At 41.8% G+C, this 15,109-nt stretch overlaps 1 protein-coding gene across 2 annotated transcripts in view; it reads left to right on the forward strand.

Annotated features, from left to right (window-relative positions):
• The window catches only part of FSTL4 (follistatin like 4), a 406,465-nt gene that overhangs the window by 298,769 nt on the left and 92,587 nt on the right, over positions 1-15,109 (forward strand). For both annotated transcript variants that reach the window (XM_082063280.1, XM_082063281.1), the window contains exons 5-6: positions 6,543-6,733; positions 10,196-10,316. In XM_082063280.1, the coding sequence (XP_081919406.1) occupies positions 6,543-6,733; positions 10,196-10,316 (312 nt within the window). The remainder of the gene's footprint in view (positions 1-6,542; positions 6,734-10,195; positions 10,317-15,109) is intronic.

The following is a 15,109-nucleotide window of genomic DNA, read 5'->3' on the forward strand; positions in this document are numbered from 1 at the left end:
AAAAGAATTAAGGAGCCACGCTCATAAATGAATCTGTATCCTGTAACAGTCAAGTCCTTTTCTGGTGCTTCTAACAATACCAGGTAAAGCCTGAGTAAAGCATATGTTGGGCTGGGCTGTTTGGAAACAAAACTTTTCTCAAATCCCTTTAATTTTGTCTAGAAATGTCATTTTCAGTAACTACATCTCTTTTGCCCCATGGATATGAATGAGAAAACAAAGCTTAGTGCTCCCATCTCCTGCACTGAATTTCTTCCTGGAGCTAGAAAACTGCTCTAAGAACAGCCAAAAATAACCAGCACGGTCTAAGAGGAACTGTGAAATAAAATAAATCTCCATATATACCTTTTTGTGCAGATAATCACATACTTTTGTACTTAGGCTGGATGCTAATGACCACACAGCTTTTGTCGCGGATTTTATGAAGAGCTGCAGGTGCCATCTGCCATTCGTGCAGCCTCTGTAGTTGTGCTGCAAAATAGCTCAGTCACCAGTGGGGCTCAGATCCTCTAAAGACATCTGTACGTGTTTAGGTTCACACCTACTGTCAGGTTAGCTGAACGCCAAGGACTTTGAGATTGGTGCTCTATAGGTGTTATCAGATAATTTTTGATATTTGAAGAAGTACTGACGTTTCTAGTAATCATTGCATTGCAAGGCACCTTGGACAACAGTCTTTTACAAGGAGATTAGTTTACCCATCAAAGCAAGCTCTGCACTTCCTCAGTTCATTTTTTATTTTATGTTAACTGCATTCCTTTGAAGGACACTTAATCCCCAGACTTGCTGTTTCTTGATTATCTACTTTGACTCAGGAGTGGGCTGAAGATTGCTCAGGGATCCCACGGTAAAAACCTGCTACAATTCACAGAAACCAGAAGCAAAGTCCTTAAAGAGGGTAATTATTGAGGGAACTGGATTAATGATCTGTCATCACAATTTAGCCACATTCACCGCTGACCTTTCACAGAAAGGATGCTCTTGATAAATGTAGTTCATTACTGAGTTTTGACATGAAAACAGAATGGCACTCTGTGTTTCTTGGCAGGCTGATCAATATTTTATCTGCCAAAGCATGCATATGTACTAAACAGGATGAATTACATAGCTGCTGCAAAACAGAGCAAGAAACCGCATTGCTTGGAGTGAGCAGAGCATGTAAATGTGACAGTTACTGGCCAGACTTTAGCAATCAGACTTAATACGCTGGATTTTTCTTTTACTTGTATTCTATCATATTGTTTTTCATTGCTTTTTTTTTTCTTTTTTTTTTTTTTTTTTTAATTCAAACAGTGCCAGGCTTCACTGGTTTCGAAAGTGCTGTAAATGAATAAAAAGGGCTTGTTTCTTCAGAGATCTCAGGGGGGAATTGTGGGCTTCCCTGGCCAGGGGTGTTGCAGCATCATTCCTCGCTTTCGGCTCCATCCTACATCACACAGCTGCGGCTGCTGCCGGAGGAGGGTTTGGGGCCGGAGACCACTGCAGGCTGCTGCTGGAGGAGGGCTTTAATAGTCTTTTTCTACAAAAAAGAAAGTGCCAGAAATCCCTGAATTTTGTGCAAGTATACTGAAGTTTTATCCAAAGAGCACAGGAGGGAGCTGCACCTTGTGTGAGGTTGGTTTGAAAGCCACCGGTGTTTTCTTCTTTGGACTACAAAGTGAGATGTTGAGCTCACAAGAGGAATACAGGCTGACTTGGGGAGGGGAACAAAGGCATCTCTGCCCAGAGCATCCTACCGTGGGCCAAAAACCATGCAGCTTTTCCTGGGAAGGCTGGTGTTTGTTGTGCAAAGCATTGCTATCGAATTACGTTTGTGTTCAAAAAGTAGAGTGGCCATCAGTGGCAGTGATACGGAGTCTCTTGGAATGGTGGAGTGGCCTTTTAATTTATTTTAATTCTGAAGCTGGAATCCAAAGATTATGGTCTTATGTGTTGTTATTGAAGTTAGTGCAAAAAATACCCCACCCTGTGTTAGATGATCAGCATTTTAGTTTTGACTTCAGATGCCTATGGGATGCCCTTAACAGTGACGGTCACATCGCAGTGTGTGGGCTGGGAGACCCACCTCCCAACAAGCTGCCTCTGGAAGTGCAAAACTTGTCTGAGCTGGTGGCAATTGCCAACAGAATCCGTGTCCCTGGGAAGCCCTAACAAGGAAACCAAGCTGAGAGACATCCATTAGCGAGACCTACCGATGAGAGAAACTGCAAACGATGAGCTCATGGTGCAGAGGAAACCGCTGTGGGCACTTAGCAAAGCAGGGACAAGAATACGGATAAGTGAGAGGGTATACAGGTGGCTTTTCAGTGATTCTTTCTGTTTAACAGCTAGGGGTATAATACCTGGAAGAACAGAAAACATGCAAGAGGCAGCAGTGCTGTCAGAAACATAAAGAGACAGTATTTAGTAGATAAAGGTGGTAGATCCCAGGCACAAGGTAAGAAGATTACAAGGTGTCATCAACAGCAGGAGATGGGGGGGTGGCAAGGAGAGAAGATACAGAGCTGTCCTTTGCAGGGCCTGTACAACAGCTCTGAAAAATGAGGGTTAGCAGCCTCTGGAGGGAATATAGGTTAAAAGACAAAAGAATAATGCTTAGTAAAGGAGGGGAAGGATCTTTACTACAGGAGGGCCTAGCTGTCCTTGGCTTGGGGTGGCCAAATGATTCAAGTTGCCGAAATGTCTCCTCCGTTCCATGGGAGGGGAGCAGGCAGTGTCTTTTGTAGGGTTCCTCCAGCATCCATGTCTGGTCACTGCAGTGCTTTGAAGCTGTGTTTGGAATAGCATTAGGTCCAGGTTACGCAGCAAAACACCAGCTCAAACAGCTCAAGCATTGATAATTTTGGAAGTAACACCTTGGTCCGGATTAATATAAAGTCATAGTTTCAGGTCAAATGGAGTATCTCCTTTGACCTGGAGTGGTTTTTCCCCTGTTTTTCCACTACAGTGATATATAAATTATATAGATATTCATATATATTCATATATGCATATATATATTACCGTTTTAGTGCATTTTCCTATCTTTTAGTTCAAAAAACCCACAAATTATTAATCTCGCAACCCTGGGATGTTATTGCTTTCACTTATCGTTTGACACATCGAGCACTGCTGAGCTGTGCCATGCTCTGAAGTGACTGCTCGTGCGTCACCGCAGCCCTCAGATATCAGGAGAAGATGTTCAAAGGTGCAAGACCCGTGGAGTCTTGTCACAGTCGCACTGTGGAGAGATGCTGAGGGATCCACTTCCAGCAGAGCTAAGAGTGTAGTTTTCTCCTGAGATAAGTGAAGGTAATGAGGTATTGGAGCAGTTTTAAGAGAGGCTGAGTGCACCTCCTGACCTTCCAACTGTGGCACGTGTTAACAGCATGCGAAACTGAACTTATTTTTTAAATAGGAGACATTGCCTTATTGCTGTTTTTCTTTGCTGTGTGTGCAGTGGAATGGCGTTATCCTGCCGTGCAGGATGGGGCTCTGTTGGTAGATGGTCCGTGACCCTGGACACAGCAGTAGTGTGGTGGGGTAAAAAGTATTGCGAGAGTTTATAACAGAATTTGGGAGTTCCTCCCAGAGACTGTCACCAGCTCCATCCTTCCATGGTTTCCTTTATTTCACTCTTCGTGCCCATCACATTCACCTGGAGGCTGCAGCATGGCGGTGACCCTCTGAAGGTCCCCAAATGAGCATACCCACCTTGGGCTGTCTTGCAGCCCAGAACAGTGTGTACTTTTTTACAAAGAGCAGTTGTCTGCTGCCTTTGTTTTCAGAGCATGGAGAAATCAGGAAGGGTTATAATGCAGGGAAAAGAGATTGCCATCTCCCTGCTCACACCATGCAACTCATTCGAGGGCCTGGCTGTGTCACCACTGGGTGGCCTGGTCAGGTCCCACACACACAGGAATTGAGATCCAACGTTTGTGCTCCTTGCACATACTGTGTATATTTTGCCATTGCATTAACACGATTCACACTGGAAATTCTGTTTAAACATGCAGTTGTGCTGAGTTTTGTCTGAGGCTCCAGTGTCCAAGGAACTGTCACACCAGTTAATCCTCCAGGCAGGTGCATGGGATCAGACCGGTGCCAGGGATAGCTGTTAGCCAGAAAAGTTGTCAATATAAGCTTAATAAAGTGAGAAGGCTTGTTAGAAGAGATGAAGAGTATTCAGAAGCACTTGGGTCCTTTTCCAGTTCTGCCTTTTGTGGTCAGAAAGAGGGTGGAGGTGAGTCAGAAAGGCAGCAAGGGAGGAGGGCTGGGAAAGCACTGCCCTGGGCACCAGTTAGAGAGTCTCTGGAAAAAAACCCAGCTGCAGAAAATAAAAGGTCTGGGAGGTGTAAAGGAAGAGCTGCTTTGATATATGCTACTGGTGAAAGTCAATAGGAGGATGAAGTGAGAAATAAAAAGGGCTGAAGGCAGGTGTCAGGGTGAGCAGATCTGGGGGCTGCGCGGTAGTCCCCACTGTGGAGAGGACTGTGTCAGCGGGTCAGCCCACCTGGGGGTCACCGTGTGGCATGTCTGTAGCTGTGATTGTGCTCCTGAATGGAAACCACAAAGCAAAAGCAAATCAATGAGATTTCCCTGTTTTCATTAGTCTTAGATGCATCTCAGGGATTTAAAGTTGACTGAAGATAAACGAAAATTCCAGCTCACAAAAAAACTATCATTGTAGTAACTAAAGTGGTATTTACAACAAGATTGCAAAATTACGTGATTACACTGCATGTGACAATCAATTTTAAATAAGCATATGATTGGAAGAAAGATATCTCTTCATACTGACTTCACAATAGGCATCATATGACATGTTTCTGGAGGGGTATGGGGGGTGTGGATGGGAAACACAAAACCCCACAAAAACCAATAAAAAACCAACACAAATAATAAACAAGACTAATAGCAGCTGACTAGTTTTTTTTCCATAGAATTAGTGGAACCAAGAGATCTTTGGAGATTGTTTAGAGAGAAGGAATAATTTTATAGCTCCTTAGTACCCCTGAGCAGTGAGAAACTCTCAAACCTAGAAGAGTTCAGGGTGGAAAATAAACCTTGTCTTGCAGTTATTGCTTGTGCAGCAGGAGGGCACTGATCCTGACGGGTGAACACGTGTCCAGCCTTTGTGTCCTCTCACACCTTCTCAAGTTGTGGTGCTTCTAAAGCTGTGAGCCCAAAATACAAAGGGTAAAAAAGAAATCTTGGCAGTCGATGGGTTTGCTATCAGGGAAATGCCTCCCACCAGGAATTGTAATTGGGTTTCAGCTGGAGTGGGACCAGAGGACCAAAAATGGTGCAGCTCAACAAGAAAAGGACGGGAACACCTAGTTGTCCGTATGCCAGTCTTCCGTTATTTTTCAGAGGAGTAATGTTTGGAGTCCTTTGGGAGCTGATCTACAAGGGTATTGTCCCTTAAACTGAAGCAAGACCAGGTTCCCTCAGATTTAATCCAACAGGGTCAGTGGTTTTAAAGCACCATTACAGAGAGTAAGGGCAACTACATTATAGAGAAAATACATTCTAGAGAAAAGGGCATCTAATGGGAACCCCTGACTGTGTCAGTACTGTTGGTGGGTGATGGTTGATGCCCACGCAGTGTGGGAGAGCTGGAACACGAGGGTGCTGCAGAGTCAGCCAGATTCCTGCAAGACACCAGCCACTGCGGTCTACACGAAAGCAAACAGATTTACACAAAAAAGACAGTTGCCATTCTTTATTCTGCCAAGCTCTGCCAGACAGCAGTTGAGCAGAAAAGGGCCATACCATCTTACATTACTTTAGTATGTGGATGTGTTTCTTCTTTAAGAGGATGCCCTGAAATCAGAGCAAGATTTTCCCCAGAGAACAACTGTGGAAGAGCTGACTGCTGCGACCATAGCAGGAACTTTCAGGGTCAGGAAGATTCTGTATGATTCCTCTGGCCAGCCTGGTGTCACTTCAGGGCAAATGGCTTGAGGGCTTTTCCCTGATACTAACCTTTTTCCCTGGTCGGGGGCTGAGGAAAGCATTTGTGTCATCTGCACGGGTTGATGTGCACGCACCAGTGGCATCCCAGCTGCAGGGCCTCCTCGCTGTCCTCCCTCTGACCGGCCGACCACCTTGGCCACATTTAATCCCCATGTTTGGCACAAGGTAACACTCAGGGTGTGCCATTTATTTATGTTTGGGGCACTTTCTAAACATCAGCTTCCCCAGGATTAGTTTTTTCGCTTTATAATCACAGGGTAGATGAATTTATTTTATCTTTACAAAATGTAGAGCCCATGTAATATGGATGGGGATTAGAAAGCTGAGTGTGGAAGTCTGCAACTGAAGCTCTATAGTCTGGAAGGTGACATGCTGAAGAGCATCCTTGACAGCAGGATTTAGAAAAGCTGCCAGCTATTGCAGAAGGTAACATCTGCAGGAGCTCCTCAAGCACAGAGCTGAGTGGCACTGTACACTCAGACAGCCTGGATTCTGCTGTGCCTTATTTTTCCTTTTAGTAGCTCCATCCTTTAAAAAGATTAAGGTGAATGTACGTGGTCTGGTAATGTGGTCTTGCCTTTTAGGTGACACCTGTACCATGGCAGACTACAGCCGGCTCAAAAGCATCCTCCTGGACCTGCAGGCTCATCGGCAGAGCCCACCGAGCAGCCTGGCCGAGGACGGAGTCTCCCAGAAGCGCTTCTTAGTTGAAAATATGTTTAAACACTTGGATACAAACAGTGATGGGCATCTCAGCAGCTCGGAACTGGCTCAGGTGAGTTTATTGTGCAATGAAAAAGGAATTATGAAGTGGATTGCATTTTTCCTTCAGAGAGTGAATGAAGTGTAACGCAGCAGCGCTCTTGTGAGAAGAGTCGTTTGTAACTGTCTGGCTGGCAGCAGGTAAAGGAGGAAAATCTACTTCAGTGTATGAGTCTGTCTCTGTGTCTCTGGGGTAACGGTGTCGTCACAAACATTTGAAGCTACTCTACAAACAAAAAACGTGGCAGTTTTCCAGCCCCATCCATGCTCCTGAAAATAGATACTAATCCTCGCTTATAACTGTCATCTTCTGAAGTATTTCCAGCTAGCCAGCTTGGGGAGAATTAATTTGGATTTTTTTAGGTGCATGTAAGTTAGGCAGAAATCTCTTAATTCTTCCTTCCTGCCTTCTGGACCATGCATTAACATGCAGTAACATGACAGCAAAGCTGGAATCATTTTTAACAGGCTTATTTTCCCCAAATCCCTAGGAAGATGCTGAAATGTTGATTAGCAGAACTTAATAATGAAAGAAAAGGTGAGAGCTTGAAAAAAATCTGTTATTTATAATTATGGGTGTGCTGTGTTAGAATTCATCTAATTGGTAAAGTAAACCAAACAGGCAGCCAACGCGCTCAACCTGGTTACTCTGTGTCCTGAACTTGCTCTTTGCACATGCAGACCTTGAGGAAACAGTCTCATAAGTATAAGAAGATGCTTTATGCCAGATGTGGGAAGATCTTGTCTTTTCCATTTAATCGTGTCATCTATGAGGAGAATTAAAAACAAATGCCTTTTAAAAGGCTTTTGGAAGCCAGTACCTGCCTGGGAGCTGTTCCAGGTTCCAGAGCTGGCACTTCACCCTGTGTTCTGCACGAGCATCTCATCTGCCCTCGCTTCCCAGCGAACATGAAGTGAGCTGCAGCTCCAGTGTGTAAATGTGAGCTGCGAGCACGCAGGAGGCAGACACAAGCTTGCTCCTCCCTCAGCTCACTCCTGTGTAGGAGAGTTTGCACTGAATTTTAATCCTCAGGCTGTTGACACGATGCACAATCCTTTCTGCACAATGCAAAGTGTCAGCGTAAATTCCCTTAGATCTCAGAGCTATGAATTTATACAATGCTTCATCTAAGTGCAATGATTCTTTTATAAAGACATGGTAGGTTTAAGTAAACACTTCTATCTGAATTCAAAGCCAGCTTTTGCATAGTGACATCCAAGTGTCTGTTCTACTCTCCATTTTTCCCCCCTTTTTACATGAAACTTATTCTGTTAGGATATTAAAACTCAGCTCGTGTGGAAATAAAGGTTTGGCAGCCTGCAAGCCATTATCATTAGGAAGAAAAAATGACCTGCATTTTAAAGAAGCAGGAGTCAGTGCTTTAAGGTTGGCCACAAAGTTACTATGGGTTTTATTTGCAGATGTGCTTGAAGCCTAGGTCTCTCTCACAAGAGCAAACATAGACATTGGCTACTATTATTTTAATTATTCTCACTCTTATCAAAATTGACAAACCTGCTTTGCATATCTGGAATCCACTTCAATTTGATGGACCAGAATAAGTTGAGCCCTCTCAGCCCAACATCCTCCACAAAGTCTTGCCAGCAGCATTGCTGAGTTGACAGTGTGATCACCTCTCAAAAGACAAAATAATGGAGCTAATGCAGAATAGAGATAAACCATGAATACTTATAATCCTGAGTGGAGTGGTGCTGGTCTTGGGTCCTCAGTGGGACTGTGGCTGGATTCCCAATCAGAGGATGTGTCTGCAGGGCAGCTCTGGGGCTCTCATACCAACAGGATTCACGGTTTACATGTAGCATGTCAATTCTTTATTTTTCTTGTCAGCTCTAACAACAAGATGATTTTCATGTGCTCTTACATGATCGGTTGATTCACCCAGTTTTCAAATGACTTATTTTTAGGTAATGAGCAATTTTTAATCTTCTCTCTTATAGTCTCAACAGAACTTTCCTTGCCTTGTTAGGTAAATTTGTGATTGATTTGCATTGGATCTTTAATTTGAAACTCTCTGCAACTTTCAAATTTCCCCAAAGATGGGAATTTCATTGCCTGTGGGTGAAAACATATGTGGTGCAGCTGAAATGAATGTGGTGCAGTGGGATCTCCTTCTCTCGCTGCTGGATGAGCTGCTGCTGTGCATTTCTTTCTTTTATTTAGAAGAAAAAATAGTCTCTCGAGCACTATAACCTTGTCTGCAAGGAAAAACTCGAGGCAGGTAATGTGCACTGCTGCAGAAAAAAGTAATTTTTAAGACCTGAAGGGCGATCTTTAGGATGCTCATTGCAGACGGATTCACCCTAAAGCAAAAAATGGCAGCAGGGTCCCTCTGGAGGGGACAGTCCTGCATTGGGGCAGTACCTGGGGATGGTGAGGATCTTCACTCACTTGTTTGTCCTCCATGACAGAATTGCTTTGAGCAAAAAAGCGGCAGCAGATGGTCTGTCCTCCTCTCTTTAGAGAGTGTAGTAATTGGAATGTTATTTCCATTTAAAACTTTAATGCATTTTAAAGTCAGATTCATAAATCTACTGAATTTCTTGCAGCTGAAGTGTTTCATGTTGTGTGTTGTGGTTTTTTTGTTTTTTTTTCTGACATTAAATCAAAAGGACTAGTAAAAACTTGTCAGTCTTATGAAAAGTTAATCAATTTTCAATACAAAGGTAGACAAAGGGAAATTTCCATCCTTAAAAGATTGATCTTGTACGTTGTGGTTGATCTCACTTTTATTGAACATTTTTACTTGCTAGGTGAAGGGTCATTTTTTTAGCATTATTACTTTACATTGCTTCAATATAATGGGCCAAGACTAGAATAGTAAATAAAAGAGACCCTGGGCTACAACAAAAAGCCTTCCTGCCCAGAAGATGCAACATTTCAGCAGTTTTCTTCACGTTTTACAATAAATTCAGATAACCCAACATTTTCATTATCCTTAGGTCTGATTTTGGCTATTTGCTAACTTGGATGTATGACTTCTAAAGCTGTCTTCATTTTTAATGTGGAATGTGTGAAATGTTTACAATACACGAGAAACAAATTGTCAGAGGCTGGAAAAACATGTTAGTGTTGAATTCACTATCCACTCTTGCCCAGTCTAGTGTTAAAAGCAGGGAATACAATTTTTGTCCTTACCTACACAGGAGAGAGAGAAAAACAGACTTTCCTTTTTCCCTGTTTTGTATGTATTTTGCAATACATTTGTGAAGTGAAAATGCGTTTCTGTGCTGCTGCTGAAGGAAGAGGCTCCTCACCCTCACCAGTACATGGCCCACGAAGCGCTACAGGAATGGGAATATCCATTGTATCTTCATAAAAAGCAAATACATAATGATGGATACAATATATCTATATCTCCCCAAAGAGCATTTAGTGGAAAATCTGCTGGGTGAGCTGGGACTGCAATCTGTCGCTTTACATTATATGTAAGATTACCTGTTCTCTTTGCTACAGCTAATGAAGAAGGAGGACCTGGAAGATGATTTATTGGATTGTACGCTAGAAGACCTTCTCCGGTTTGATGATTACAACAATGACAGTCGCTTAACCCTGCAGGAGCTCTATACAGCATTCCGTGAGTCCTGAGGCCTTTGTCTGTCCTGGGTGTTGAAAGCATGTGAATATCTACAATGGCAATGTAGTATTCCCAGACATGGTCGGCAAAAATAATCCCTTTTTGTATTGCTGTGAAAATACTATGGAAGACTAAAGGTTTCTAAAGGTTACTGTTCTCCAAAGAATAAGCGTGAGCTAGGAAGTTGGTAAAATTGTGTGGGGCTTATTGTTTTCTTGTGTATTTTGTTGTGCTGCTTGTTGTTGACAGTGGAGAGATGATGTTGAACTGGCCATGTCTGTAGACCTGAATATGTGGTTTCTGAGGAAACAGGGTTGGAAGCTGTCTAAATGTGGCAACATGGGTTAGTTTGCTGTGGGGAAGGTGTTTAACTGGGCATTCTGCCTGGCAATGATATTTTCTGCATTTAGTTTCCATCTAAGTAAATGGATTACAGTGTGCGATCTCAATCCATATCTCAGCAACATTTGCAAGGATCCCTAGATCACTGAGCTTCTTAAACAGTGTGAAAAAATAAGTACTTGTGTTATCCCATTTATCTTCATAACTTTATGTTCATACTTTAAGTTACACATTCATTGAAATCCTTCCCTGGAACAGGCCCACATTGTCTCCTTCACCTGAATGACAGAAAGTTTTATTGACGCCTATCCCTTTGGGATACTAAAAAAGAGAGAAAATGCGGGGGTTTATTCAACAATAAGGATAGTGAGCTACAGAATACCTGTATGTGATAAATGCGCTTTTAAACAAAAGCAAAATTCAGCCATTGAACTGCTAAGTGCAGGCAAAAGGCCGATAGCAAGCTGGTTACCTCTGAAGCTGGAATCTCTAATCTTTGCATATGGCCTTTTATAGACAAAGTAATTTCAGTAGCTCTTAATTTCCTTTTCTAAACCAGTGCACCTGGCTCCAGTGCCTGCTCAGTGGGAAATGCTGGTTGGGTGTAAGAGTCACCATGTGCCCACACCAGCACTTGCCTTGTTGATGCTCTTTGGCAAGCAACGATGCTAACGTAGATCTTCTACTTTTGCCAAAGATCTTCTTTTCTAAAGAGAGTGGTTTCTGTTTTCTTGACTTCAGCTTCTTGCTTAAAAAAAAAAAAAATAAAAATCTTAGGATAATAATGTTTAAAGTGCGTTTAAATTGCCCCCAGTTGTCACTTTGGACCTGTTTGAACCACATATGCATTTAATTCAACACAGCACACTCAAACCAGTAGATATACAATAAAACATAAAAACGCATGCATTAAGAAGGCCATAAAGTGAATTAACCCAGCTATAAAGACTTGACACGTAGTTATTTGGGAGCATATTTGGATCAATGGGTTCTCAAAGTCACAGCAACTCGAAGCTAAATTCCAAGAGTCATTTGTATGAGTTTTCAGTTCAGTGAATTTTAAGTAGACATTGAAAATAAGACAGGTACAAAATATTAGCCAATGAATAGAGATAGTGATCGATAAACTGCAAAAATTTAGTAACAAAACCCAAGGCGTAACAATGAGTGTCTATCAAAAGGATTTTGTATATGGAGAGAATTGTCTTCCATCTGAAGCCGAAAATCAGCCTGACTTCTCCATTTGCAATTTTCCCAGAATGTCTGCTTTTTGTCAAGTTCAGTTAATGGCTCATCAGCTTTTAATTTAAAAACAAAGTTCGTTGCTTGCAACTTTTGAAATGTTGGGGACTGTGTAAGCAAACTTTAGTGCTTGGTGAAAGTTACACAATGTAGGAAAAATGCTCAAAAATACTTCAAATACTTGTCTTAAGTGCACACTTTGTTTTGCAGTCCTTAAGCGTTTATGAATTTTTGCCTTGTTATGCCAGAATTTGGCTTGGAGTAGTAGTTTAAAGGTGCAACATCCTGCACGTTTTTCATATTTTTGGCCTGTTAGGATGGTCTTTTCGTTGCTTGAAATTCACCCAAGTCACTCATTTCTACATGCTGGCAGCAGGCTGCAGGGATGGCTGCTCAGCAAACCGAGGAACATAATTACCAGAATTCAGTGACATCAGAAAGTCTTAATCTAATTTATCCTCTCAAAAACTGTGTTACATCTGTTGCAGTGTGCCGTGCCCTGGTGTTTTGTCGCAGTGTTGGAAAGGTTTGAAGATGACCTTGATAATGTGAAGAGCTTTCCAATTTGTCATTCCCATGCTGCTTTAGAAGTTGCATTTTATTTTAAATAGTCTCATGGCTTTTCTGTAACTTATGGAGCCACAAAATAGTCTCTTCCTCTCCCTCCTTGTGTGTCTCTGTTTTCTCCAAGACCCACAAAGATTCAAATGGCATTTTTGATTCCCATCCATGTTGATCAGCACAAATGAATGAAAAGTGCATGGGTGAGAAAAATCCAAGTGTGGTTTTGCCCTTACAAGCACTACGTCTAATATTATTTTTAATAATAATTTCTAATCATGCTAATAATTTTCATACACATCTTAGCGCACGGTTTTGGATTACGGACAGAAATGATGGCCTACCCCATCATGTTTCTTCTGGTTTTCTGAAAGTTCTTTTGTTCCTGAATCCCAAGGATATGCCTTTTAGGAGTTTACTTGCATGCATGAGGAGGACTAGGAATATCTATTAACACAGGATTAAAGTATCACTTTTCAAATCACCTTAATCATATGTAAGTAATGTATGAGACCAATGAAATGCTCTTCTGGCAGGTCTGGCAAGCACAACTTGTAGGTGTCTTCTAATTTCTCATTAATAAATTATATTAGGTAAGCAGGCTCAGGACCATAATTAAAAAAGTAATTTTTAATATGATCTCAAGATTTTTCACATTCCAAAAATACAGAGTGTACTAGCAAGTGTCTTTGTCTGTTGTCTGTATATTGTCACAAAGATTCAATAAATTACTAAGAAATGAAAGGCTTAGTTGTCATAAGAGCTAAGGTAGAGCATGTGTCTGATTAATCAACATGGAGATGGTCGGGTGAGTTGGCAAGCACATCACCCAGCTGAGTCATACTTTAAATATGCTCAGATGAGTGATTTTTGGATATAACTTCTGGAACCATATCTGACTGGAGGTCATTAGAATTAGGAATGTCACTTTTGGCAATCCTCTTGTTTTCCCTAATGGGAAAGTAGCAGTCTGGCAAATGTGAAAGCCTACCAGAAGAAAGAAAAAAAAATCACTATAATCTTGTAGATCTGTATTATCATCAATGTGGACAGGTCAATTTGCTATACAAATATGTCAAAGAGAGGGAAAACATGCATTCCATCAAAGTGACTTTATCTTGTCAACATTGTTTAGCGAATAAGAAGTCGTTAACCCTACAACAAAATCCGCTTAAATTCTAGCTCACTGGCAATCAGAGTGCTCTCCTAAGCAACATCCCCTTCTCACCGTTGGCTTTTGCATTTTGTTACTTTTCTGAAAGCACAGAAAAGGCCTCTTGCAAGCATCTTTGGTGCCCCACAGCACCTCTTCCCAGTAGGTCCCAGAAGGGTTTAGAAAGTTTTTTGACTGAGAATGCATAAAAGACCAGGAGTATTTCATTAGGTCAGGTTAGAAATTATGCCCCAAGATAATTTCCCCATCTCAATGCTATCATGACCAACTGAGAGTGCCTTGCACTTCCCAGCGGGGCTCTTAAAGGCCCATGTGTCACACGGTTTCTAGGGGCTCTGCAGCAACGTTTTAAGATCCTTAATGTCATATCTGGCTGGGAAAAAAAAAAAAAGACAAAGGGAGTTTGAAGGAAAAATACCGAATTGTTGTTTTTCAGTCCAGTCATTATTTCCCAATAATTTATGCATATATGTTACATGTAGACAGAAAATTGCTATTTCTCCAAGATGAGCAATATGTTATCGTCTGTGGATATCTTATTATCTAAAGAACACAAATATTGTTTAGAAGGAGCATGCAGGAATGGATGCAGAAGAGGCTGCAGGATCAATGTGTTCTTCTCTTAAACTTCCTCTTATGATGCTGTTATACTCCTTAAAAGAAGTTTGCATTCTTCCCTGATTCAGTTTTAGTTCAGATTTTCCTTTTTTACCTGTCTTTAAGATTGATCAAAGAAGTGGGAGAGGGAACAAGTTGTTGATTGAGGAAGGAAGCTGTGAGAAGTGTATGTATTCTGGATAGACATCTAATCTTAAGGAAGGTGACAAATAAATGCTGTGTAAGGAAAATGAGCACCTGTATTTAGAAAAATGCATCCATAATAATAATATGTACTCGACGTACACATAGCAAGCCAGCTATTCCAACAGAAATTGCATCTGTAAATTCTGTGTTCAGGTGAAGTGTTTACTCACATCTTTACGAAACTGGCACGTAGGGTTGGGTGTTTGTCACTACTACTTTCCAGCTAGATTGGTCAAGCCTGGTTAATTATGTTGGACAGCTATATTGTGAGATAAAATGTTTTGCTTGAGGTGTTCTCTTAAGCAGTGCTGTAGCAACTGTTATCTACAGGATCAAATCACAGGCCTAAAATATTGACAGTTTGTGGACCATGCTCTGCCTCTTCAGCTGCAATCTCCTTGGTATGTGATTTTTCTTTCATGTTACTGCAGATATTGGTACAAAGTTGAAAATAATTCATTAGCTTACCAACATTGATTTGCTTCTTCTGTGAGCTATGGGATATCTAAACTTCAAACACTCCGTAGCAGGCTGGGGAGGGCTGGCCTCTCCTTTCGGTTTGAGGCAGCGTTAGAGGTGATGTGAAAGAAATGAAGTTTCCTTCAGCTGCCCAAAGCAACCCGTTCCTGTTTGCCTCGAGGAACGGTGTGCAGCCGTGTTACTGAGGATA

Source organism: Streptopelia decaocto (genome assembly GCF_964273445.1).
Source record: "Streptopelia decaocto genome assembly, chromosome: 12".
NCBI lineage: Eukaryota > Metazoa > Chordata > Aves > Columbiformes > Columbidae > Streptopelia > Streptopelia decaocto.